General features: G+C 37.6%; 1 protein-coding gene and 1 pseudogene across 4 annotated transcripts; one reads left to right on the forward strand and one right to left on the reverse strand.

Annotated features, from left to right (window-relative positions):
• The first annotated feature begins 379 nt into the window (after positions 1-379).
• ZC3H8 (zinc finger CCCH-type containing 8) lies at positions 380-27,388 on the forward strand. Of its 4 annotated transcripts, none has more exons than XM_047852999.1 (9): positions 380-538; positions 4,684-4,780; positions 13,004-13,235; positions 15,283-15,416; positions 17,278-17,400; positions 17,999-18,110; positions 19,496-19,605; positions 20,715-20,763; positions 26,793-27,388. In XM_047852999.1, exons 1-8 carry the CDS (start codon positions 462-464, stop codon positions 20,742-20,744), a joined length of 915 nt encoding a protein of 304 aa, XP_047708955.1. In that variant the 5' UTR covers positions 380-461; the 3' UTR covers positions 20,745-20,763; positions 26,793-27,388. The 4 variants fall into 4 exon arrangements, with proteins under 4 accessions (XP_047708955.1, XP_047708956.1, XP_047708957.1 ...); XM_047853000.1 differs by having other exon boundaries at positions 20,715-20,752; XM_047853001.1 differs by having other exon boundaries at positions 17,278-17,364.
• Positions 1,885-1,972, reverse strand: LOC125163187 (uncharacterized; annotated as a pseudogene).
• Positions 27,389-27,611: the final 223 nt, after the last annotated feature.

The raw sequence follows: 27,611 nt of genomic DNA on the forward strand, positions 1-27,611 counted from the left end.
GTTTCTCACTAATAGGAGTGAGTCATGTTTGAGGTCATTAGCTAACCTACAGATTGAGCCTTCCTTTCATTATTCCCACAATCGCCACTCTTCCCCCGGCGTTGTAGTAAGCAAAACTGAACAATTCCGTTTCCCATATATATGCTCTATTTTCCTGCCTTGACACAATTCTCTCCAACTTGGGATGCCCACTTACCCCTAATGAAAGTGAAAGAAAGAATCCCAAGGACTCAATTTAAAAATTCTAGTAAACATTTTGGATAACAGATCAAAAAGGGAACGGAAAAAGAATACACCTAAACTGGCGCGTGCGCAGAACCGCGAATGAGCAGGAGACAGCGGGCTTGCGCGGGGACGGGTCGGCGCATGCGCGGGGCGACTTGTGGCCAGTGCGCCGCACTGAGTCCCTTTTCCTCACGCGGTGGCTGTTACTTTATAGCTGCCGGGTCCTTGTGAGGGTGATGGATTTTGAGAATCTTTTCTCCAAGCCCCCCAACCCGGCCCTGGGTAAAAATCCGACCACGGACTCTGATGAAAGGTGATTCCGCATCTTTTTCTACTTTGGTCGCAGGGACTCAGCTGTGTTCCGCCTTTTGGTTCCATTCGGAGGCCGCTGGGGCTGCGCGTGGGCCACGCCGCGGGGTCGCGCGGGGAGTGCGTGAGCGAGCGCGTGGGGTTGGCCTGGCAGACGCGAGGGTCGGACGTGGAGAGGTCGTTCCGAAGCCGCGGGGACGGACGCCGGAGGTGGGGATCCGTTCGTAAGCCGCCACGGCTCTGGCCGGGACCCTGCTTGAGGTTGAGGGGACCGGCGGGGTCCAGGCGGCGACCGAGGGGGGTCGAGGGAGGCCCCAGGATGCTCCCCTTTCCTTGCGCTCCTGACCCTGTGAACCAGGTTAGAAACCCAGTGGGTTCCCAAAGTACTCCTACTTCCATCGGACCATCAGCTCCTAGGGGACAGATTGTCATTTCTCACTGACACATGCTAACCGCTTTTTTTTTTCTTGTAGAAAAAGCCGAAACCCTAAGTTCATTAAGCAGTGAAGGGTGAATAGTTTGCCTTTAGTGCATTGATTTGCCTCAAAAGACCCTGAAGACCATAATAAATCAGCAAACACCTTTGAGATGTAACATTTCCTTTAGGTTGAGAAAGTCGGGGGCACTGCTGGCCAGACGGTGCTAGTTTATTGATCTCATTCTTAGAGACGTGTATAGTGTAGTTTCTTTACACGCAGATACTAATTTACTTTTTTTTTTTTTTTTTTTTACTGAGTTTGAAATGCAAAAACCAACTTCTAAGCTTTTAATGTATTTTTTCCAATTTCCCTAAGCTGAAACTGTGACACACAGTCCTTTGTTCCTTTATTTCTCTCGTTGTCAATATATCTCTTATTCTGGTTGATTTTACCTTCTGATATCAAATCTGTTCCCGTCTCTCTCAAATACCTTAATTAAAACTATTACCTTAATTCAGGCTACCATCAAGAGTTTTATTTAGTGCTTTACATGAAATACGTCATTTGATCTTAACCTTGAAGAAAAGAACTATCCTTGTTTTTGCAGATGAGAAAATTGCAGAGAAAGGATAAATAACTTGTCAAGATTGCACAGTGTAAGTGGCAAAACTAGGATTAAGTTACCCAGTCTTACTTCAGGAGCCATGATTTGATTTCATTGCTACGTTTCTAAGGCAAAGTGACTAAAATAAGATCTATAAATATTGAAAAGAGACAAAGACACTAATTAATTGCAGATGGGTGATCATCTACAAAGGAAAACAAGAGGAACCAGTTAATAGACTATTGAAATACGTAAGAGAATTCGGCAAGGTGAATCATCACAAAAACAATAGCTGCGTGTAAGAAAACAATAGGGTCTGTCGATTTGAAGATGTGTTGGACAAAAGATTCTATTCACAAAAGCTTTACTGAACTACATACTACACTTGATCTTAGCCAAAAGGCCGAGAAGCGATTTTACTGAACTACATAAAAGACACTTCTGGATTTCTGCCAAAGTATTAGGTGGAGAATGGTATTGAAGTATGGAGAGCATCTGTGAACTGTTCCTTGTTCATACATATCCTTTGCCTGTTTTTGTTGGTCTTTCTCTTTAAAATTTTAGGATCTCTGGTCTGCAGATATTTTACTTCCGATTTGTTGTCTTTTGACTTTGCTTATGGCTTTATTTTCATTGCATAAAGGTTTTTTTGTTTGTTTTAAGTAAGGTCAAATGAATTAATCTTTAATGGTTTCTGGGTTTTTTGCTAGTAATTTTATGATGGGATTACTCGTGTATTGAGCACCTGCCATGTATGAGACATCCTAGGCCCTGGGGCTATAGGAATAAATAAACAAAAGAGATAAAAATCTCCATATTCATGAGATTTATATGCTTGGTTCACAGTACATAAATAGATAGTGTTTTAGGTGATGATAAATGCCTGGGAGAAAACGAAAATGATAGGAAGTGAGGATGGGATGGTCGGGAGAATGTAGATGTTTTAAAGACTCAGTGATATCATCGATGAGTAATATTTGAGTAGGGACTTGGAGGTGAGGAAGATTGATTTCTAGCAGAGAATATAAAAGCACGTATAAAAGTCCTGAAGTGGAATGAACATGGTGTGATTGGGTCATTGGAGCAGAGGGGCCAGGAGTAGCAGGAGTTGAAGAGAAGTAATACTCTAGAGGTACGCATGATAGGGTCAGGGAGGCAGTTCATGTAGGGACTTGTAGATGCCATAAGAATGACTTTGCCTTTTACCCTGAATGAGATGAAAGGCTATTGGAAGGTTTTCAACAGGGTGACATTTTAGCAGGGTCATTCTGGTTGTGTTGAGAGTAGAATGTAACAAGTCAAGAGAAGCTTGGATCATAGTATTTAGTAGCAAGAAGTGGCTAAATATGGGTATATTTTAAAGATAAACTGGATTTTCTCACAGATTGGATGGGGATAGGAGAGAGGAGTCTATGTTGACTTCAAGGTTTTTGGTCGGTATCATTAGAAGGGTAGAGTTGGTGTTGAAAATAGCAAGAGGAGTAGATCAAGAATTCAGTTTTGGCTCTATTAAAAATATGTCAGGTAGCAATCCAGGGGAATATGTTGAATAGGTACTTGGTTGGCTCTGCCTGCCTGGGCTCCAATCTCAACTCTTCCAGTTAACTAGGTCTGTGGGAAGTTTTATAAGCTTTCTGTAATTCAGTTTTCTCCTCTGTGAAATGGTCTGTGTGTCTTAAGTTTGTTGTGATGTGGGTAATATGCATGGAATAGCTTCTGGCAGAGGGAAAGCATAATGCAAGTGTTAGCTGCTGCTGTTGTTAATGCTATTGTAGTCATTACTGTCATTATTGCTTTGCCTCAGGGGAGGTTGCCTCCTACTCCATGAAATATTTCATTACTGTAACTGGAGCAATGAAGGCTCACAGTATCTGGCTTATTGGCTCTTGTAATAATGGCTTCTGTAGAAGGCTCAAACTTGGTGTCTTATCTGAAGAAATTTTGAGGCTCTAACTGGGGATAGATCAGTGGTAAACTGTTGAATTGGGTTAAGTTGTGAAGCCTGAGCTCCTCCTAAGTTTGAAAGAAGCTCAGAGCCACTCTTCACATTCTTGCGCATTCCATTTGTAACACGTTTTTTTGAGAATGTACACATTGCCTAGTCCTTACCTTTACCAGGCATGTAACTCCTATCTTAAGCTTTTATTCAGTAGTCACTACTTGTCCAGACACAATTGCTTTCAGTCTCTGGTATTTATAGTATAAGCCATTATTTAGCTTTACCCATAAATTTCATTGGCATCTTTGTTCACCAGCTTCTTATATTTCCCATCTTCATCTTTCATTTTTAGCTTTGCCAGATATTCTCAAGTAATTGTCTCAGATGACGTCTCTGCATGTTCAGCTTCTCAGTCCTTGCAAGTCTGGAAACAACTTCTTTTTTATCTTTCCACTTGCTTATAAGTTAGGCTCTCTCCTGACCTTGAAGGACACCCTGCATTTTACCTGAAATACTATTCTCCCTTATGTTCCTCCTTGTTTGCTAACTTTTTAAAAAGTTTACGTGTTTATTTATTTTAAGTAATCTCTACACCCAATGTGGGGCTCAAACTCATGACCCCAAGATCAAGAGTTGCATGCTCTTCCAGCTGAGTCAGCCCGGCACCCCTGTTAGCTAATTCTTATATACCTTTGAGGCTTAGAAGACCCTTGGCTCCCAAATGTAGGTTAAGTGTTCTTCATATATGTACCAATGCTTATCAGACTATATTGAAATTGCTTTATTTTTTTTCTCCAAGAATATAGAACGTTCTCACAAGGCAGGGACAAAGTCTTTTTCATTGTTGTGTTCCAGGATTTAAGGCCTACAGCCTGGTATATGGTGGATACTCAGTATTTGTTGAATGAATGGAATGATGGATGAATGAATGGGTGGTTTCTATAGCTGCTAATACTAGAACATGAAGGTTATGCATTAAATTTCAGGTTTGTACTTTACTTACAAACACATGTTGACATTTACTGCTTCTGTAATTTTGTTCTTGGAGTATTTGGAGTAGAATTTGAATTTGGAATTCCTTTGAGGGCAAGTAGAAGATAAGCCAAAGCAGTGAATTTTAATGGTGTGGTATGAACCATTTCCAGGTTGAAAAACCCTTCTTGTATTATTTGATATTTTTGCTACAGAATCGATGATGAAATAGATGATACAGAAGTTGAAGAAACACAAGAAGAGAAAATAAAATGGGAAGTAAAACTGGAGTGTGAGCAAATACCCAAAAAAGTAAGATTAAGTTGGCATATCAAAACACCAGACAGGAGTGGGTGTGAGAAATTTATCAGGGGTCCTATTTGTCTCAGTATAGTCAGCATTTGAGATCTAGTTGCTTATATCAAGGAAACCTTGGTTACACGGTCAAAAAACATATTAAAAATCTTTAGTCATTTAACGTGAACTGTTTTAGTGTATTGCTTTTATTTTGGTTGTCTCTATTTCTGAAATGGGTTGTAGTCTATTTCAAAACCTTTTCAAATTAGGTCACAATTTTTAAGGGTTTTGATTTGCTGACTCAACTAACCTTAGTGATTTACAGCTAACTCAACTAACCTTAGTGATTTACAGCTTAAAGCTTGGATGAATTTGCTAGGGCTGCCCTAAACAAAGTACCACAAAGTGGGTGACTTAAATAACAGAAGGTTATTGTCTTGTGTCTCTGGAGGCTGGAAATCTGAGATCAAGGTGCTGGCAAGGTTGGTTCCTTCTGAGGGCTGTGAGGGGGAGTCTGTTTCATGCCCCTCACATAGTTTCTGGTGGTTTGTTGCCAGTCTTTGGTGTTCCTTGGCATGGCTTCCAGAAGCATCACCTTGATCTTTACCTTCATATTTGAATTGTGTTCTCCCTGTGTGCGTATTTCTGTATCTAAAATCCTTTTATTTATTTTTCTGTTTTTGATGTTTATTTATTTTTGAGAGAGAGAGAGAGAGACAGAGCACGAGCGGGGGAGGAGCAGAGAGAGAGGGAGACACAGAATCCGAAACAGCCTCCAGGCTCTGTCAGCACAGAGCCTGACGCGAGGCTCGAACTCACAAACCACGAGATCATGACCTGAGCCGAAGCCAGACGCTCAACTGATCAACAGACTGAGCCACCCAGGCACCCCAAAATTAATCCTTTTATAAGGACATCAGTCATATTGGATTAGAACCTACCCTAGGAACCTCATCTTAACCAATTACACATGTAATGGCCCTATTTCCCAATAAGCCCACATTCTAAGGTTAGGACTTCATCAAGAGAATGTTGAGGGGCGGACACAGTCAACCCATAACAGCTAGTATCTATGCCTCTCTTGCCTCTTTCTCTCTTTTTGAAATTTTTTTTTTCTAAATTTTTAAAGAAAAAAAATTTTTTTTTTTTCAACATTTATTTATTTTTGGGAAAGAGAGAGACAGAGCATGAACAGGGGAGGGGCAGAGAGAGAGAGGGAGACACAGAATCGGAAGCAGGCTCCAGGCTCTGAGCCATCAGCCCAGAGCCCGACGCGGGGCTCGAACCCACGGACCGCGAGATCGTGACCTGGCTGAAGTCGGACGCTCAACCGACTGCGCCACCCAGGCGCCCCTTTCTAAATTTTTTTTAAATGTTTTTTTGTGAGAGAGAGACTGAGAGAGAGCAGGGGAGGGGCAAAGACAGTGGGAGACACAGAATCTGAGGCAGGCTCCAGGCTCTGAGCTGTCCACACAGAGTCCCATGAGGGGCTCAAACTCAACCATGAAATCATGACCTGAGCTGAAGTCAGACATTTAACTGACTGAGCCACCCAGGCGCCCGTGAAATTTTTTTTAATTGTGAATTTTAACACATTACAAAGAGATGGGTTTGAGTGGGGAGTGAGACTCACAAGACACAAATAGGCTTTAATATGATACTTTGCAGGCTCTGCATTGCCAGTGCGGAGCTGGATGTGGGCCTGGAGCTTACGAACCACAAGATCATGACGTGAACCAAAATCAAAAGTTGGGCGCTTAGCGGACTGAGCCACCCAGGCATCATTTAATGTGCTACTTTTATACTTGGCTTTATAAAAGGATACAGGACAGATAATGCAGCAGGTACATCATCTTCAGCTTCTCAGCTACCCAAGTATATAACTTCTTTTGCCCTTTGGGGCATGTGTGGCTGCTGTGGACAAGAACCAAGGTCTTGACACTAAAACTGTAGCCTGGATTTCCCCCCAATTTTTAATACTCTTTTAGTCATACAGACCCCAGTTCTTCATACCCACTTAAGGTTCCCTAATCCATGTATAATCCTATACAGGAATTAGGCAGATAGAACATTCTACAGTTAATCTTAAGTAGATTCCAAGAAACAGTACTGTGAGAAGATGGACACCTGCATTATTCCTAAGTAGGCTTGCTACAGCCCGACTCTTTACTCACAAGTGCATGAAACATAAATGTATAGTATCACAGCTGATTAAAAATAGAACACCCAAGCCAACAATTTGCAAGTCTAGAAAGAACATTATGCGCAAAGCCTCTGATACCTCCTTTCTCAGTCATAACCCCTTGTTTCCTCCTAGAGGTAACTAGAGACCTAACTTGCATGCTAATAATCACTTCCTTGCTCTTCTTTACAGGTTTAGTTTTACTGCTGATGCTGTCATCCTTAACACAGTTTTTTCTTGCCTGTTTTTACATTTTATTGAAATAAGATAGTGATTGTATTTTTTCTTTTAAAGATGATTTTTAAGTTTATTTATTTAAAGAGAGAGAGAGAGTGTGTGTGTGTGTGTGCATGTGGGAGGAGGGGGAGGGACAGAGGGAGAGAGAGAATCCCAAGCAGGTTCCATGCTGTCAATGTGGATCCCGGCATGGGGTTCAAACTCAGGAACTGTGAGATCATGGCCTGAGCCAAAATCAAGAGTCAGATGCCTAATGACTGAGCCACTCAGGCACCCCTGTATGTGTTCTTTTCTGTCTTCTTTGTCTCAACATTATATTTACAAGATTCATAGATGTTGTGGTGTATACTTGTTTATTTTCTTAGCTGCATGGTATTCCTTTATTGAATATACTAGATTTCATTGTTGGTAGAGGTTATAGGTTATAGGAGATTATAGGCAGTGCTGCTACATTCTTTAACTTGTGTCATGTTGCACGTGTGTTCTGTATTTACCTAGGAGTAGAACTTCTGGGTCTTAGAGTATAAGCATCTATACCTTTACCTTAATGCCAAACTGTATTCCAAAGTGGTTTTACCAATTTTTATTCCCAGAGGTATATATGAAAGACTGTATTTCTGCTACTCCACATGTGATATTATTATCCATCTTATTTTTTATCACCTGGTGAAGTTTCTCATTGTAATTTAGTTTATATATTTTTTTTATTAAAAAAATTTTTTTTAACATTTATTTATTATTGAGAGACAGAGAGACAGAGCATGAGCAGGGGAGGGGCAGAGAGAGGAGGAGACAGAATCTGAAGCAGGCTCCAGGCTCTGAGCTGTCAGTGCAGAGCCCGACACGGGGCTCGGATTCACAAACCGCGAGATCATGACCTGAGCCGAAGTCGGACGCTCAACCAACTGAGCCACCCAGGCACCCCATTTATGTTTTCTTAATTGCTATTGGGATTGAGCACCTTTTTGTGTTTGTCCATTTGGATTTCCTTTTTTTTTTTTTTTTTTGGTGCTTGTTCAGGTCTTTTTGTCTTAGTATTACGGGTTTGTCTGTGATTTTTTTTTTTTCCCTTGATTTGTAGTTCTTTATTTTGGATTATAAGGGTCCCCCCCCCCCCCCGCCCTTCATTGAGTATTATCTGTTGCAGATATCTGCTTATTTTGTGGCTTTACAGGATGGCATTTTTTGATTAAAAGTTTATATTTTAATGTATTCAAATTTATTCTTCTTTATAGTTAGTGTTTTATGTGTTTTATCTAAATATCCTGAGATAATAAAAATATTTTTCTGTAGTGTCTTCTAAAAGATTTATTGTTTTGCTTTTCACAAAGGCTTATAGTCACCATAACTAATTTTTGTATCTGTATACTGTGAGGTAGAGGCAATACATTTTTTTTTACCTTTTTTTTTTTTTTTTTTCCTGTTATCATACCCAGTTGTTCCAGCACCATTCACTGAAGGAAAAGAATGGTCTTTTCCTCCACTGGTCTGCAATGTCACCATTTTCAAAAATCAAATGTTTGTGTTTGAGTGGGTTTTTTCTTGACTCAATTCTCTTCTGCTGGTTTATCTGTTTAGCCCTCCCCTAAGAGCTCACCATGTTACTGCAGCTTTATAGTGAGTTTAGATGTCAGATAAGCAAGTCCTCTCACCTTATTTTTCTTCTTTAAGTGTCTTGGCTTTTTCTTAAAATTAGTTTTTCCGTGGAAAATTCTGGTGGAATTTTCATTGGGAATACATTTAATCTGTAGATCATTTTGGAAAGAATTGACATCTTTGGAATATTGAATTGTCTAATCTTTAGGTCCTCTATAATTTCTCTCAACAGTATATGATACTTTTCTTTGTAGGTATCTTATATACATACCTTCTGTTAGGTTTATTGCTAGATGTTTGATGAGGCTATTATAAATTACATCTTTTTTAAGCATCCATTTTCTAACTCTTGGTTTCTCATAATTTATTCAAGAGTTCTTTCTTGTTCTTTGTTTTGATGTTACAGCTTTCTAGCATTTTTTAAATAGATAATGTCTTGAATGTCTCTTTTGCAACTATTTATGGTCTCTTTTGCAACTATTCAACTCTGCTGTTGCTCAGCTCTGCTATTGTAGTGTGAAAGCATCTAGTATAATATGTAAATGAATGAGTGTGGCTGTGTTCCATTAAACTTTATTTATGGGTGTTGAAATTTGAATTTTATATAATTTTCATTGTCATGAGATATTATTATTTTGATTTTTTTCCTCAAACATTTAAAAATTCTAAAGACCATTTTTAGCTTGCTGTTACAGAAATAAGTGGCAAGATGGATTTGGCCCTGGGAACATAGTTTAATGACACCTGCTCTAGATTTTTGTCATGTGTTTTGTGCCTTCATTGTCCCTTGATTTTTTTTTTTTTTTTAATTTTTTTTTTCAACATTTATTTATTTTTGGGACAGAGAGAGACAGAGCATGAACAGGGGCGGGGCAGAGAGAGAGGGAGACACAGAATCGGAAACAGGCTCCAGGCTCCAAGCCATCCGCCCAGAGCCTGACGCGGGGCTCGAACTCACGGACCGCGAGATCGTGACCTGGCTGAAGTCGGACGCTTAACCGACTGCGCCACCCAGGCGCCCCATTGTCCCTTGATTTAAGATAGGCCTGGAGAGTTGATGGACGGCCTAAACTGGTGTGTTGCCGGGTCTGTGTCTCTGTAGGCCTTTTGTCCAGATGGGAAGCTTGACTGGACATTCTCTGTACATGAGTGGGCTGTGTGGATAAGTGGGTTTCCTGCAGCCTGCTTTGTGCTATGCATCCCTTTCAGCGGTCTGGTGAAGCCCATGGGTCCCTTCTCAGAATAATGTTTTTAAGTGAATAAAATAGACTATGTTGGATTACAAAGGAAATTTATTTTATTGAAATAATAGTGATCAAAATAAAACAAATGGGAAAAGAGTAATATGTTATTTATTAATGTACTAAGTAATAAGGTCCAACAGGTCTAATTATTGTAACTTTGACATAGTGATGAACATAAAAGATATTTTGAGATTTGCAACAACTATAAGGTGATATATGAAAGTAACTATGATTCTATTAGTGACAGTTGCTGGTACTGCTGATACTACTGCTGTTTGTTGGCCTGTGTTTCACAACAGGAAGATGCTAAATGTCAACTTAAGGGTTGATGATGCAAATAATGTGTGATTTTTATTGCCATTCAAGTTCATTGAATTCTGTCCATAGACCCCAGTGGGCGGATCTCTTCTGGACAGTGGGGTAGAACTCCTGTTGTAGGTTGAGTGGATGGAGTATATTTCTGGTGGGGGTTACTCTCAAATGCCAGAATGTGGAGGACTTCATCCTGGGGTCTTAGTACCCAGGTAACAAGACTTGGCTTTTGTCAGACATGTTACTGAATTTCTTTATTCTCTTTTTTGCCCAGGGTAAATTTTTGTTTGTATGTATTCTGGTGAGGAGTAGGGTAGAGAGAATTTGTTAACAATAGCTTTGTCTGTTTTTATGTAGAATTTTAATTCATCCTCATTTATAGCCCCGTTTCTCACACACCAACATAAGCCCAGCCTCCCAATTATCATTTGCTTTTTGTTTTTCAAATGTTTGCCAATAATTTGTTAAACTTTTCTCAATTACTGATGAATGTACTTCATTTCCCCCTCACCCCCACTAATATGGAACTGTTTTTACATTTCTATACTTTTATTTCTGTGGACTTTCAGGAGGCCACACTAGTTCAATAAATCATCCTAAATTAAAAATCTTTTGCTTACAAAATTTTTTATTTAGACTCCTTCACTGAAGGGAAAAAAGTTATATAGTGTATTTATATGCTTTCTAAATTACATAGAGAACAACAAATATCAAAGCAAGGAGTTTATAGCTAGCTGCATGAAGAAAAGTATTAAAGCAATCATTCGTATTTTGTGTATTTCATTGCTCTCTAAGAGTAATCATATCCATTAGGAGTGCTCATCTCTAATGTATAAAAAACAACATAATTGATGATCTTCCTGGTTTTATTCATATTGCCAAGTCATCTCATCTTTTCATTTAATACAAACGAATCAGACATATTATTACCTGTTAAAAGGGGTCTGCTTTGGTACATATTTTGTGTGTGAGGGAGCACTTAATTATTCATTTGGATCATTGTGATATTTTGATTCAGTTACGCTGAATAGAATTTCCTGTGTGTTTGACTAAGCTTCGCGAAGCTGTTGCATAATTGAATGATTCTCCCTGTGCCCATTAAATGAAATTAAAGGCGAAAACCAAGGTAAACATAATTATCACAGAAATTGGCCAACTTTTTATAAAGGACCAGCTAGTGCATCATTTTGACTTTGTGAGCCATATTGTCTCTGTCACAACTAAGCCACAGGTAGCAGAGAAGTGAATGAATGGGTGTGATTGTGTTCCAGCAAAACGTTATTTACAAAAACAAGAGGCCAGGCTGATATCTGCCAACCCCTGACTGGAAGAAGATACATTTACAAGTTCATTCTATGGCTTTAGTTTTAAAAGGTGCTCTTTCTTGAAAACTTGGAGACAAGGAACTTGGTGGCCTGATGATTGTTGGATTGGTTGGTAGTCTTGTCTGGTGTAATGAAGATGAGGTGTACATTAAGGCCACTGTCAGGTTAGGAAACTTTCTCCACTTGTTTGGATTCTTCAGGCAGGGAGCAAAGTCATTTTCTAAGCCTATGATAAATCCTCTGGTGGTACGACTCCTAGCTTTGAAGTTAATCATCAAAGGTAAACCATTAAATTGGGCCACTTAGTATATTTTATAATAGTCTTCTGGTTTGTTTGAGTCTGTTGCCTTGATCAGTTATAAGAAAGTAGGTAAGAGACCAGGCCCCAAAGCATGCTCTGGAGCGGGATCATTGGTCAATTTAATGGTAGACATGTCATCTCTTCTTGATATCAAAACAGGAGCCCTTTGACACTTGGACTTTTTAAAATAAACCTTAATTAAAATGTATCATATATACTATAATTATACAACTTGATCCACCTGGGTTATCGAGTATAAATACCTATATAACCAATACTAGGGAATTCTGGTACTTTAATTCAGAGTACTTTAAGTTGTCTCCTGTGATCATCTCAGGCTGACCCAGGGTCAGTTGCCTTACCTGGCTTGCTCTTCCAGTGTGGGTGCCAGTGTTTGCATCTGTCGCCTTGGGGCAGCTGCAACAACAGTGTTAGAAAACTGTTTCTGAAAGTAAAATTAACTTGATTATAGAGAACGGGGCAGTTCTTTCTTCCTTGTTGTCAGTGCTGCCACCTTCTCTGCCACCAATGCTGTGAGTTACAGAAAAAATTACGGACTTCGCTAGCTGTGATATATCTTAGTGTGGTATAGATTTTCACTTGGGCCATTACAGTTTACTTGTTCTTTTATGAAATGATGAGTTATTGAATTAAACCATTTAAAGTATGCAAAGGGATGCAAAGGGAGAAATAAAATGTGAATTGTAATACTATAATTCAATCAAATAAAATTATATCAAATAATTAAGATTTGGGGGTTTCGTCTTTAATTCAGTAGAGTACATCTAGTGTACAAATTCAGAATCTTGTGTTAAGTTTTCTTCAAGGACAATATGTTGTGTTTTTTGTTTATGTTTTTTTTTTTTAATTCTGGAAAATTTTAAGTATGTAAGAGTGGAAAGAAAAGTATATGAACCCCCGTATACCCATCACCCAACTTCAACAATGATCAGTTCATGGCTGGTCTTTATTTCTTCTTTATAACCAGATTGCGTTGAATTATGCTAGGTTTTTAAAATTGAAAATTTAATTTTTACTTAGTTTAGGCACTTGGGGAACTCTACAGCATCACCGAAGAAATTGCTACATAGAAAATCAAGAAGTAAGGACTATGATGTATATAGTGATAATGATACCTGCAGTCAGGAATCAGAAGATACTTTTGCTAAAGAGCTTCAGCAGTATATACAAGCTAAAGAAATGGCAAATGCTGCTCAATCCTTACCATTTCCTGAAGAATTGAAGAAAGAGGGAGTGAAGGACACCCAGAAAGGTAAGGGTGAGACTGTTTTGTCATTTTGTGCTTATCTAGAGAAGCAATCACAGTTGTCCATATACAGATTGGGGTTTGGGGAGGGGGGGAGTTTTCTCTTGCGTTTTATTTCATAGGAAGATCATGCTTTCCATGGATCTTATTTATTTATTTATTTATTTATTTATTTTTGTTTATTTACTTTGCGAGGGGGAGGGACAGAGAGAGGAGAGAGAATGCCAAGCATGCTCTGTGCTGTGAGCACAGAGCCTGACTTGGGGCTCGATCTCATGAACTGTGAGATCATGACCTGAACCAAAATCAAGAGTTAAATGCTTCACTGACTGAGCTACCCTGGTGCCCGTCCATGGATCTTTACACCAGATGTGAGCTTGCATGGCCGGAGACCCCCCTGAGACCTGGCCATTTGGTGTACAAATACTTAGTTTATAGGAGGAAAGTACAGCAGGGTTATCAAAGGCCATGACTGCTTTGAAAGGGAGAATGCTAAATCCTTTGCCTCTGCATATATGAAGGACAAGATGTGCCTGTTTGTATTGCTGTGTTGTAGGGAGGGATTGATTTCATATCTGTTATAGTGGTATGCCAGATTAAACTCAGAAATAATATTCTTTTAGATTAATCAAATAAAGTTTAGTCATAGATATGAGGACAAATGACCATGGTAAACGAAATTAATCCTCTTATTTTACTGCTTTTTTTTCTTTTGAAATGTTTTTCTTTTTAAAATCAGTCTATAGATAAATTTAATCTATATAAAATGTTTTCTTTTTCTTTTTCTTTTTTTTAATCTGTTTTTATTTTTATTTTAAATTAAACACTCTGCCCAGTGTGGGGCTCAAACTCACATCCCCAAGATCTAGAGTTGCATCCTTTACCAACTAAGCCAGCCAGGCACTCATATAAAATGTTTTCAGTGAAAACTCTGACAGTAGTGTAAGAGGTCATTTTAAACATTTGAAGGTTTTGCTTTTATAGTGCTATGGCAGTTCCTAATTAGCTCCATTATACTCTGAACACTTCAAAAGGATCTGGCTGGTGGCAAGCAAGATTGATTTCATTAATTATCTTGCTTTTCTTTCTTCCTGACTATACCTTATCTATTAAAAAAATTTTTTTTTAAGTTTATTTATTTTGAGAGAGACAGAGGCAGCATGAGTAGGGGAGAGGCAGAGAGAGAGGGAAAGAGAGAGAGAATCCCAAGCAGGCTCTGCACCATCAGCACACAGCCTGATGTGAGGCTTGAACTCATGAAACTGCCAGATCATGATCTGAGCCGAAACTGATAGTTGGACACTTAACCAACTGAGCCACCCAGGCCTCCCTACCTTATCTATTTTCATAAGGAATGAATTGGGGATCCAGAATATATTAATTCTCCTTTTGGTCTCTTAATCCCAGAGCTTCCAGAAAGGTCAGCATCATACCACTTTTCACTCAGTGAGCAGTGGAGAACTCCTCCTGGATTATTATAGAATGTACTTTTTTTTTTTTTAGGTGTTTATTTTATTAATTTTTAAGAGCAAGAGAGAGCACGTAAGCGAGCAGGGGAGGAGGAGAGAGAGAGAGACAGAGGATCTGAAGCAGGTTCCGAGCTGCCAAAGCACAACCCAATGTGAGGCTTGAACTCATGAATCATGAGATCATAATCCAGGCTAAAGTCAGATGCTCAACTGATTGAGCCACCCAAGCGCCCCAGAATGTACTTAAGAGTAAACTGCCGGGGTGCCTGGGTAGTTCAGTCAGTTAAGTATCTGACTTTGGGTCAGGTCATGATCTCCTGGTTGATGAGTTTGAGCCCCACGTTGGGCTCTGTGCTGACAGCTCAGAGCCTGGAGTCTGCTTTGGATTCTGTGACTCCCTCTGTCTCTGCCCCTCCCCCACTCACACTCTGTCTCTCTCTCCCCCTCTCAAAAAGAAACAAATGTTAAAAAAAATTTAAAGTAAACTGCCATTGTACTTTTATGTCATCATAAATTAAAATTAAGCATTTTAAGATTTAATTTAATGTTTAAGATTTAAACAGAATTAACTTTTTTGTTTTTAGTTGTTAAACAAAAAAATAAAAACCTTAAAGCTGTACAGAAAAATGGTAAACAGAAGAAAATGAAGCGAAAATGGCCTGGCGCTGGACACAAAGGATCCAACGCTTCACTGAGGAACAGTGGCTCACAGGAACAGGTACAAGAGTATGGGCACGTAGGAGAACGCCTACATGGTGCAGGATATTCATCTTGCACCTACCTCAGTGGCAAGCCATAAAACGAGGGTTCTCTGATGGTGAAAAATCTCCTCTCACAATCAGTTGGCTCTCCACATTCTTCCTTGTCACTGTTGCAGCTCCTTCCCTCTCCCTCATGAGCTGCCAGCACCTGTGTTAAGCCTTAGCGTTGAACCTGTTTACCTGAATACGTGCACACAAGTTCCTTGATTTGGCCGTGTTGTACTGTCAGAGACTGGAAAAGCAGGAGAAGCAGGGAGAAGGTAAAGTAGCCCAGAGAACACTTCAAAGGTCACAGAGTCTTACAGAGTTGCTATGATTGCGGTTCCTGGTCTATCAGTATTTGACTCCCCTCTGGAAATTAAAAATGAATATTTCTGAGCATTGGCTTACAAAACACCCCCTATCTGCTTGGTGTTTTGATTTTGCTTTGTAGAAGTTCCTGTTCCTTGGTCTGCAGATGTAATCAGGATAGAATAGTAAGTGACTCCTCTGGACTCTGCTTTTCTGAGGTGTTTTAAACAAACTTTTTTGTTAGGCTGGGTCCAGAAGACAAGAGTCAGGGGTGGTAAAATATTAGAAATACCAAATATTATGGATTGAAACATATTTATATATGTTTCCATATTTTACAAATGAGGACTCTGAAGCCCTGGGGGTTCAGGTATCTGCTCAGTCACACAGGGCCAGGCCACAGCCTGTATCTCCTGACCCTGTTGGTATTCCCTTCATTTGGTTTACATGGACTCAAATGATTATTCAGCTAAAATTGACAGCCCTTCTACATGAGTAGCAAATTATAAACCTGTGTTAGAATTTAATAACATAGTCAAATAAAACCAAAGATTTAAACTGGCACATATTGGACACGTAATTTTGATAGTGTTAAGTAGAAATTTAACATCATTACAAAGCAGATCACGTAAATGTAGTCAGGTCTCTTCTTTGCACATATTTAATTCCTAAACATGTTCAGAAGTTTGGGATGCAGACATTGTATGTAAATTGTACCACAGGTTAACATGCTAAAATGGTTTAGGTTTCTAAAGAGCTAAAATGTATTATGAGATTCCCCTTTTTTTTTTTAATTATTTTTTTTCAACGTTTTTTATTTATTTTTGGGCCAGAAAGAGACAGAGCATGAACGGGGGAGGGGCAGAGAGAGAGGGAGACACAGAATCGGAAACAGGCTCCAGGCTCTGAGCCATCAGCCCAGAGCCTGAGGCGGGGCTCGAACTCACGGACTGCGAGATCGTGACCTGGCTGAAGTTGGACGCTTAACCGACTGCGCCACCCAGGCGCCCTCCCCTTTTGTTTTTATATAAAGGTCACCTTTTGTTTTTATATCTCTGTTGCCATCTTTGAGGTTATATTTGTTTACTAGATAGAGCTGGTTATTATTCTCCGCTCTCACCCAGTGAGCATCTCATTGAACTTAAAGAGTATACCGCTTTCGGTTTACCTTACAGTCTCCAGTTTTGTCTCCGTTGTTCTCAAGAGCCTTATTCCCGGATTTCATTTTTTATCACAAGTAGCCGCATTTTCACTTTAAAAAATTGCTTATTCAATTTTTAAAAATGAGGGCAAAGTATAGTAAAATAATTCAAATTGACCAAACACGTTCAGTGCTGGAATTCTGTTGTAATTGGCAGAAAATTTATTTTTCAACTGATGTGCAAAAGTCCAAATCTTACACATGTAGGCCAGTTTAGAAGAGTCACTTTTTAATGTTTTAAAGGTGGTCAAAATAATTTTGTGCAGTGGAATAAAATATTTAAATTTATATTTCTCACATTTACTTCTTTGTTTTTGTTTTCAAAGGATGGTAAACCGAAAGAGAAGCAGCAGCATGTGAGAATGAGTCAGGGATTCATCAACCAACATACAGTGGAACGCAAGGGGAAACAAGTTTGTAAATATTTTCTTGAAAGGAAATGTATTAAGGTATAAAAAACTGCGTAAGCAAAAATATACTAAAATGTAAGGTATAGCAAAAATGTACAAAAGCCAACTCCTGTCTCCATTGGATACTCTAAAAGCATACCTGTACATTTTATAACTCTTTCCTTCTGGAAAAGGTTCAGTTAGAAAGCTTTACTGAAGTATTATTTTATGTTTAAAAAAGACACTTTTTAGGGGCACCTGGGTGTCTCAGTCAGTTAAACTGCTGACTCTTGATCTCAGCTCAGCTCATGATCTCACAGTTCGTGGGATTGAGCCCTGGTGGCAGGCTCTGTGCTGGCACTGTGGAGCCTGATTGGGATTCTCTCTCTCCCTCTCTTTCTGCCCCTCCCCTGCTCATGTTCAGGCTCTTTCTATCAAATAAATAAGCATTTTTTTAAAAAAATGCTTTGTGTTAAAAAGGTTTAGGATGTAACAAGATTTTAAGATTGTGGAGTGGTTATACGATAGCTCGTTAAGAATTAGACTGTAGGGCTTCTCAGATTTTTTTCTGGAACCATTTGCTTATTTTAAGATTAGTAGGAACTGCATGACTTAACTGAGAAATAATGGCTTGTCCTTGTTCTTTCCTTTCGCCCAGGGAGACCAGTGTAAATTTGATCATGATGCAGAGATAGAGAAGAAAAAGGAAATGTGCAAGTTTTATGTACAAGGATATTGTACCAGAGGTGAAAATTGTCTGTATTTGCATAATATCCTTTATCACAAGATATAATTTTACTTTTTATAAATATTTACATGAACATTTTAAGTATGTATAATTTTGAATAAAACCTGTGTTTTAGCTATGGCAAAATTATGTTACCCAAGCCCAAATCCATATCAAACTGGTTAAATTGTGTGATTTTTTTTTTTCCCCAAGAAAGAAAAGATGGATTCTTTAGTAATTCTCAAATGAAGATCCTTCACTTGGATAGCATAGCAGCAAGTTCATGAGACCTATTCAACCCACAGAAAGACTCAGAATTTCTGCTGTGACATTAACTAATTATATCTATGTTCATAGAGATATAGCTATATATGTGTATATACATATATACAACTACTTTGTTGTTATTAATGATTTTCTATTTAAGTAGTCTGTACCCCCAGCGTGAGACTTGAATTTACAAACCTGAGATTAAGAGTAATATGATCTACCAACTAAGCCAGCTAGGCACCCTCATATGAGTTACTTTGTTAAAAAAAAAAAAAAAAAAAAAAAAAAAAAAAAAAAGCATCATTTGGGAGTACTTGTTTTCTGTATAGTCTGTACTGAATTGTCCTTTAATTTGGAGAATAACCTTAACTCTTTAATGCAAATGGTACAGACAGGTTGTAAAAACATAGAACATAAAAATTTTATGGTAATAGCACCTTTGGGTACCACAAAAGTTGTTTTACTTCAGTCATGCAGTATAGGGAATCTCAAACTCTAACTTGAGTTTTTTTCTAGAAAACAATGTTGAAGTTGTTTAAGTTCATTCTATTTTAAGTAAACCTAATATATAAAGGATCCAGATTTGTAAAACCTATCATCGTCATTGACTTTATTGCCTCTACCCCAAAAGAATGCCTTAAAAATAATCACATTTCTGGGGTGCCTGGGTGGCTCAGTTGGTTAAGCATCCAACTTCAGCTCAGATCATGATCTCATGGTTTGAGCCCCACATTGGGACTCTCTGCTGAGCCCACCTCAGATCCTCTGTCCCCTTCTCTCACTGCCCCTCCCCTGCTCATGCTCTCTCTCTTTCTTTCTCAAAATAAATAAACTTAAAAAAATTATAAAAAAATAATAATCACATTTCTTAAAGTATTTAAAACACACAAACTTTTCTTATGTCATTGAAACAGACCTATAATTTATTATAAAAATGAATATGAAGGGAAAGTTTCATGTGATAGCCAATAAACTTGATTTATTATAATTATCCTAAAATTAGATGTTTCATATAGTTCAATTCATAATTTATCATATTTTAAATAGAGAATTTAGTGTTTCTACTAGAAGGAAAGGCCTTTATACAGGGAACATAAAGTTAATTACCAATTATTTTAGTTGGATTAAAATTGTTCTCTTCCTTAACACTTGGGTTACATGAATATCCTTGCAAGTTTTACCATACAGGAACAAAATGTTATCAGGGTGACTATTGCAAGTTTTCACATGCTCCACTGACTCCTGAAACACAAGAATTGTTGGCCAAAGTAAGTAGAATTTTAATTTTTGTTTTTCTTTTTTAAAGAATATGTTTGAACTAAGGGCAAGAATTTGGAAACATACTATTCTTTAAGGAGAATGCCTCATAGGTTACCATTTGGGATATGTTAGGACTGACAATCTTAGAATTTAATTCTGTTTAGAAAATTATTCATTGTATATATATTTTTTGTAGCTTAAAGGAAAATATATACTTATTGCTGGTAAGAACGTTATGCAAGCAATAAGTATAAATTGGAATGTTCTTAAAACTTTCAAAGTAGTTAGTAACCTTAGTAGCCAAGCTAAGCAAAGGAAAACAAAGCAAATAGGAGAACTAGTATTCCTGTTATACTCTTAGAAGGAAAGCTAAGAATCATTGGGTGATGAATGTTTTAAAGTTATGTCAGAGCATCCTTAAATAGTTATTTCAAAGTTTTCTTCAAATGTTCTTCCAGTCAGCGAGGAAAGATAATTGAAAAAATAGTAATTTATATTCTTTCATCTCCCATATGTTAGAGTCTGTGCCTTTAAAATTAAATTGAAATTTAAGCGAAAATCAAAGGTTCTTCTAGAACCAAGCCATATCATCTTGTGGCAGAAGTTCTCTTGAGTGTGTGCAAATATGAGAAAGTCAAAGGTGCTTATTTATGGATATTTTTATGTTGTAAAATATGAAGGCTTACCCTGGAATTAAAAGTCATACCAAGGGGCACCTGGGTGGCTCAGTCAATTAAGTATCCAACTCTTGATTTAGGCTCAGGACATGATCTCACAGTTTCTGAGTTCGAGCCCCGTGTCAGGATTGGTGCTGATGGCTCAGAGTCTGCTTGGGATTCTGTCTCTCCCTCTCTCTCTGCCCTGCTCACATGTGCACGTTCCCTTTCTCTCTCAAAATAAATAAACTTAAAAAAAAAAAAAAAAGTCATACCAAGTATTTTGTTATTAGTATGAAATATATATGGAAAAAGATGTAAAAGTTATGTTTCAGTTGTTCTTACGGTATTATAATTACTAGGATAAATAGTATTGGAATCATTAGAAAATTACAAGACCATTATGATGTACCTGAATTTGATATTGATGCATAAAAATGTGTGGTTTTTTTTCATATTAGGTTTTGGATACTGAGAAGAAGTCATCATGAAAATAAAGGTATGAAAAAGGTAAAATTAGAATTTAGCACATTTCCTTTTATTTCTCTGAAACACCTCTAGAAATTGGCATGGAAACATAGGGCTTTTCCATTTTCTAAAATAGAAATCTTTTTCTTTCTCCTCCCCTGCTAAAAAATTATAAAATATCTGATACATATACATAGATATGTATCTCCCGTCTCCTTGGACCTGCTTCCCTCTGTTTGTCACTATCTTTTGTATTTTTATTCTCCTCTTGTTTCTATGTAGATTTGCCAATGTATGTGATTCACTAAATACTATATTTAGTTCTGCTTGTGTTTGGATTTTATTTAAACAGTTTGGGTTTTTTTTTAAATGCTTATTTATTTTGAGAGAGAGAGAGTGAACGAGCGAGCATTGGGGGAGGGGCAAAGAGAGGGGAGAGAGAATCCCAAGCAGGCTCAGCACAGAGCCCAATGGGGCTCAATCTCATGAACTGTGAGATCATGACCTGAGCTGAAATCAAGTCAGATGCATAACCTGCTGAGCCACCCAGGATCCCCACCAGTTTGGATTTTTTTTTAAACAAGTATTCTGTGTATTTATTGGTGACTTGGTATTTTCACTCAACATTATGTTTCTAAGATTCGTTCATGTAGATCCACAAAGCTCTTATTCATTAATTTATACTTTTATATAGCATTTCATTCTGTAAATATGTTAACATTTACTTAAACATTCTACTAATGATGGACATTTAGGTTATTTTCAATATTTTAAATATAAAGTATTGCTAATAATGTGTAATAAATAATATATCTAATAACATACGTGTCTTTTGACGTAAATGTGTGTAAGTTATCTTGGATATAAACCAAGGAGTAGAATTGTATCATCTTAAAATTTTAAAACAATACTAATCTTTTCGAAAGTAGTTAGAACAGTTTATATTCCCGTCAACTGTGTAAAATAAATCCTGTTACTCTATACTTGCCAATACTTTGCATTGTCAAGTCTTTAATTTTTTTTTTCTACCAGTTTATTGGGCATAAAAGTGATGTCACATAGCTTTATTTTCATAAAGCTCAGCGTCTTTTCTTATGCTTGCTAGCTTTTGAGTTTCATCTTTGGTGAAATGCCTGTTAGTGTTTTTTGCTTACATTTCTATTGGGCTGGACTGACCTTAAATTGATTTTACATATTCCTGATGTAATCCTTTGTGAGGTATGTGTGGCAGGTCTCCCCATTTTGTAAACTGTCTTTTCACTTTTTCTGAGGTGCCTCTGGGAGCAGAATTGCTTATTTTGGCAATCCGTTTAAGTTTTGGGGTTTTGCTTTTTACATTTATTTTTTACTTCTTTGAAAAAAGTATCTGGTAATAGTTGCTAATTTAATGGTTTTAACAACCACAAACTTCTCAGCATGTAAAAATAAACATTTCTTTTTTCTGTGCATCTGCAAATTGGCTGGGAATAGGCTGATCTGGGCTAGCCTTGGCTAGGTTGGCTCTGCTTCTTAAAGCAGGTTGACCAGGATGGCTCTGGCCCACGTTTGTCTCAGTCTCCTCCTGGGATCAGTGGGCTAGCTGGGATGTGTTCTTCTCACAGCATTGGCAGAAGCTCAAGGCTGTTTGTATCACATTTACACACAACCCATTGGCCAAAGTAAGATATATAGCCAAGTCCAAAGTTGGAAAGTAGGGAAGTACACTCTTGTAGTTTCCATGTGGGAAGAGCCGCTAAATTACATGAAAAAGAGAGTGGCTGTGGCTAGTGGGAGATGAGAAAAATTAAAACTGATTTCTTTGTTAACACCTTATTTTCCCTCTCTTTCCTTATATGGATAAGCATTCTCTCCATACCATTCAACTGAAAACACTGCCCTTTCCCCACTGATCTGTAATGCCTGGTCCCTCTGGTATAGATAAGTTTCCTTCAGACAAAGATCTATTTCTGGGGTATCTGTTCTGCTTCATTTGTTTTTTTCTCTAATAGTCTGTCTTAATTACTGTAGTTTTACTGCATTTTATATACTTTGATAGTTTTTCTAATGCTGTTCTCCATGAATGCCTTGGCTATTTTGGGCCCTTTTACTTACTTTGACATAGTTTTCACTTGTTTTTAGTGTAAAATTTAATACTTTTTGGTAAATTTAAAAGTTGTGTGACATCACCAAATCCAGTTTTAGAATGTTTTTGACATCCCCCAAAAGATCCCTTAGACCCATTTTAAGTCATTCCCCAGTCCCATATCCAGTTGTAGGTAACCACGGATCTACTTCCTATTTCTAGATTTGCCTTTTCTGGGCATTTCGTATAAACTTTAATATGTGGTCTTTTGCTTCTAATTCTTTTCACATTGTATGATGTTTTTGAGATTCATTCATGCCTTAGCATAGATCACTTTTTGTTTTAAAAAAACTTTATTTTTTTAAAGATTTATATATTTTTTATTTTTAAATTTTTTATTTGTTAACGTTTTATTTATTTTTGAGACAGAGAGAGACAGAGCATGAAAAGGGGAGGGTCAGCGAGAGGGAGACACAGAATCTGAAACAGGCTCCAGGCTGTGAGCTGTCAGCACAGAGCCCGACGCGGGGTTCGAACTCACGGACCGCGAGATCATGACCTGAGCTGAAGTCGGCTGCCCAACCGACTGAGCCACCCAGGCGCCCCATATATTTTTTATTTTTAGAGAGAGAGAGTGTGTATGCGAATGGGGGAGAGGGGCAGAGAGAGTGAGAGAGAGAGAATCCCAAGCAGGCTCCATGCAGGGCTTGTTCTCACGACTCTGGGATCATGACCTGAGACAAAATCAAGAAAGAGTTGGATGCTCAACCAACTGAGCCACTCAGGCACCCCGATCACTTGTGTGTGTGTGTGTGTGTGTGTGTGTGTGTGTGTGTGTGTGTACATATAAAATTGCCCCCATTATTCCATTGTATGTTTTGGAGATTCTGGGTCTTACAGTAAATATATTTTTAACTTTTTAAGAACTGCCACATTGTTTTCCAAAGTGGCTGCATCATTTTACATCCCAGATAGCAATGTAAGAATATTCTAGTCTCTTCACATGCTCACCCACATTTGTTACTGTCAGTTGTTTTGATTGTGGCTGTTCTAGTAGGGGTGAGGTGGTATCTCATTATGGTTGTAATTTGCATTTTTCTAATGATTACTGGTGTTAAGCATCTTTTCATGTGCCATTGGTCAGTTCAGATCTTTACCCATTCTTTAATCGGATCATCTTCATACTGTTGAATTGTAAGAGTTCTTATATGTTGGATACAAGTCCTTTATCACATATATAATTTGGAAATATTTTGTCCCAATATGTGACTTTGTCTTTTTGGCCCAGTTTGTGCTTATATTTTTAAAATAGTGTCTATTAAAGCATGAACATTTTAATTTTGATGCCCTAAGTGTATTTTTTTTTTTTTTATGGATCATGGTTTTGAGGTTCTATCTAAAAATTCTAATGCAAGATCACAAGATTCTCCTATATGTTTTCTTCTAAAAATTTTTATAGTTTTAGCTCTTTCATTTATGTCTATAATTCATTTTGAATTCTTGAGAAAAGTGTGGTCTAAGGATCTAAATTTTTCTTTTTGCATATAGATATCCCATTGTCCCAGTCCCATTTCAAAAAAAAAGACTGCCCTTTCCCCAGTGAGTTGCCTTGGCATCTTTGTCAGAAATCAATTGACTGTAAATGTAAAAAATTGTGTTCTGTTGTTGTATATGTGTATCTTTATATGTTATATGTTAGGCTCTATATGTTTATCTGTTGCTCTATATGTTTACCCTTATATGTTATCACACTGTCTTGTGATAGTGTCTTGTGATTCTATAGCTTTATACTATGTGTTAAAATAAGGAAATAGAAGCTGTCTGGTTTTGTTCACCTTTTCAAGGATCATTTTGGCTAATTTAGTGTCTTGTGCTTTTCCATATAAATTTCAAGATCAGCTTGTAAATTTCTGCAAAAAACCTGTGCTGGAATTTTGACAAACATTACATTGATCTGTGGAAAATTACGGTGTTAACTGAATCTTCTGGTCTGTGAATATGGAATGTATCTCAATTTATTTAGATCCTTAATTTCTCTCAGTTTTGTACTTTCCAGTGTACAAGTGTGTTGTTTACACTTTTGTTAAATTTATTTACATGTATTTTTCCTTTGATGGTGTTGATGAGAGGAATTAAACTTCATTTTGGGGTCATACATTCATGGTAAAGAGAAATAGAATTAATTTTTGTATTTTTTTAAGTTTATTTTTGAGAGAGAAAGCATGAGTAGAGGAGGGGCAGAGAGAGGGAGGGAGGGAGGGAGGGAGGGAGGGAGGGAGAATCCAATCAGGCTCCATACTGTCAGCACAGAGCCTGATGTAGGGCTCAAACCCACAAACTGTGAGATCATGACCTGAGCCAAAGTTGGACACCTAGCCAACTGAGCCACTCGGGAGCCCCTAATTTTTGTATTTTGATCCTGTTTGCTGAGACTTAGCTGAACTCATTTATTAGCTGTAGAGTGTGTGTGTGTGTGTGTGTGTGTGTGTGTGTTCCTTAGGAATTTCAACATATGAGAATAAAGACAGTTTTACTTCTTGCTTTCTAATCTGGTTCCCTTTTATTTCTTTTTCTTGACTGATCTCACTGACTAAAACGTCCTGTGCAATGTTAAATAGAAGGGACAGCAGATATCATTGCCTTTTTCCTGATATTAGGCAATAAGCATTCAGTCCTTCACCATCATATATGATTTTAGTTGTAGGTTTTTCAGAGATACTCTTCATTGGTTTGAGGAAGTTCCCTTCTATTCCTGTTTTATAGAGAGCTTTTATGACGGATGGGTGTTAGATTTCATCAAGTGTGTTCCCCTCCCCTTTTTAAGTTTTTATTTATTTATTTATTTTAAGAGAAAGAGAGCCCGTGTGTGTGAGTGAGGAAGGGGCAGAGAGAGAGGGAGAGACAGAATCCTAAGTCTTCGCGCTGTCAGCACAGAGCCTGAAATGGGCCTCTATTTCAACCACTGTGAGATCATGACCTGTGCCACAATCAAGAGTCGGATGCCTAACCAACTAAGCCACCTAGGCACCCCATCAAGTGTGTTTTCTATGTCTACTGAGATATTCTGTCTCCCTCTTTCAGCTCCTCCCCTGCTTCTGCTCTCTCTCTCTCTCAAAATAATTAAATAAACTGGAAAAAAAAAGAATGTCTCAGTGAAACAGTAAAAATGTTTAATGTTGTTAAACACCAATTCTTGAGTATATGTTATGTCAGTAATCCATATAGTGAAATTGGAAGATGTATAAAGTATGGGTTAAACATCCATCCTACCTACAGTATAGACTAATAGGTTTTAATGTAGCAGTACAAAACGTTCCTTCTAATTGTTTCAGATTTTACATTGCAACTGGAAATTTGGTTACATTTGCTTTTAGTATTTATTTGCCCACCACTTTGTTTTTTAGCTTTTCTGCGTTAAGTTTTAGCCTTTCTTATATAGCATGTATAGTTTGGGTTTTGTTATTTGAGCCAAACCAAAAATCCTTTACTTCTTTTGATAAGTGAATTGAGCCCATTCACATTTATTGAAATGACTGAAGGTTTGGGTTAGGTTCTGTCATTTTTTATTATAGTTACTGTGTAAATTGTTATATTTATGTATTTTCCCTATGATGAATTTTCTTTTTTTATTCTTTTATAAATTTTGCTTTCTTTATCTCATTTTTATTCGTTGTTCTTTTTCCACTTTTATCCAGTAACCCTTATTGTTTCCATTCAAATCTGTCTTATAATATAGGCTATATTTTTGACATGATCTCTTTTTTGTATCATTTCTGAGGTCAGTCAGCTCTTGTTTCATTACTTCTGTTTTTTTGTTCAGTGTTTGTTTTAGTTTTTGAATTTCAATTCAGGTTGTTTTTTCATATTCTTAAACAGGGATACTTAATTCAGTTTGGATTTTTGTGTTACAGTTTGCTGCTGCTACGTGATTTTTGGGGGGAAGGGAGTAGGGGTGTCTAAAGTTGGTAATTTTCAGCAGCTGATGTATTTTTGTTATTTTCTTCCATAGTTTTGTATGGATGAAGAGTACTTATGTCTACGCCTGTTCAAGACTGTTGATTTGGAGTGGTTTACAAGAGTCCTCATTTAAAGCGCCCTCTTGTGTCATTATGATGTTGTGCATCTTCTCTAATCGATGGTGGGAGGGGCAGAATCTAGTGTATAAGTGAGAGGATTGGTCTTCACCAAGCTGTTCTAACCAGTGGAACAGGAAAGGAACATATACGGCAGAGATGCTGCTGGCTGGTAGGCAAATGTTGTGGTAGTAAATTGCAGAAGTCTTTTCTGATTGAGTTTTGTCAGTAAAATAGGAAGGAAGATTAGGCTGAATGCGGACGCATGAAGAGATACAGGAGATTGAAGAGAGAAAACTCTTAGGTTTCTCTAGGAACACATTGGGATAGCAGGTAGATGATGACTATACAGTTAGATCTTTTCATGTCATTAAATACATTTGCAACATATTTTTAATGGCTGCTCACAATTTTGTTTTATGGCTTAAATTACAGTTTTGTGATTTTTTTTTAAAACCACTTTCCTGTTGTTTCCAATTTCTTAGTGTTGTAAATAAAATGGAACAATGTCTCTTGCTATACCATTCCTAAACTTGGAGTTTTTAACTTTTTTGTTAAGATATAAGAATGGTTATCTTTCTCATTGGTGCATAAACTGTAGTGAGACTGTACATTTGTGTAAAATGTAAATTTTAGAAATGTGATGGCATCTCTAACATAATCGTCAAATAGAAAGTTCTCCAAGCACAGATAATGAAATTCTAAATATGCACTTTTATATAGTGGTACTGATTATTATTAGAACAATACTATGA

Source organism: Prionailurus viverrinus, chromosome A3, assembly GCF_022837055.1.
Source record: "Prionailurus viverrinus isolate Anna chromosome A3, UM_Priviv_1.0, whole genome shotgun sequence".
Lineage (NCBI taxonomy): Eukaryota > Metazoa > Chordata > Mammalia > Carnivora > Felidae > Prionailurus > Prionailurus viverrinus.

Bases quoted from the DNA above. Each gene is read 5' to 3' on its own strand.
- ZC3H8 (XM_047852999.1), top strand. From the start codon at position 462: ATGGATTTTGAGAATCTTTTCTCCAAGCCCCCCAACCCGGCCCTGGGT. The intron at 13,236-15,282 runs GTAAGGGTGAGA...TTTTGTTTTTAG, and splicing joins AGTGAAGGACACCCAGAAAG to TTGTTAAACAAAAAAATAAA. The intron at 17,401-17,998 runs GTATAAAAAACT...CCTTTCGCCCAG, and splicing joins TTGAAAGGAAATGTATTAAG to GGAGACCAGTGTAAATTTGA.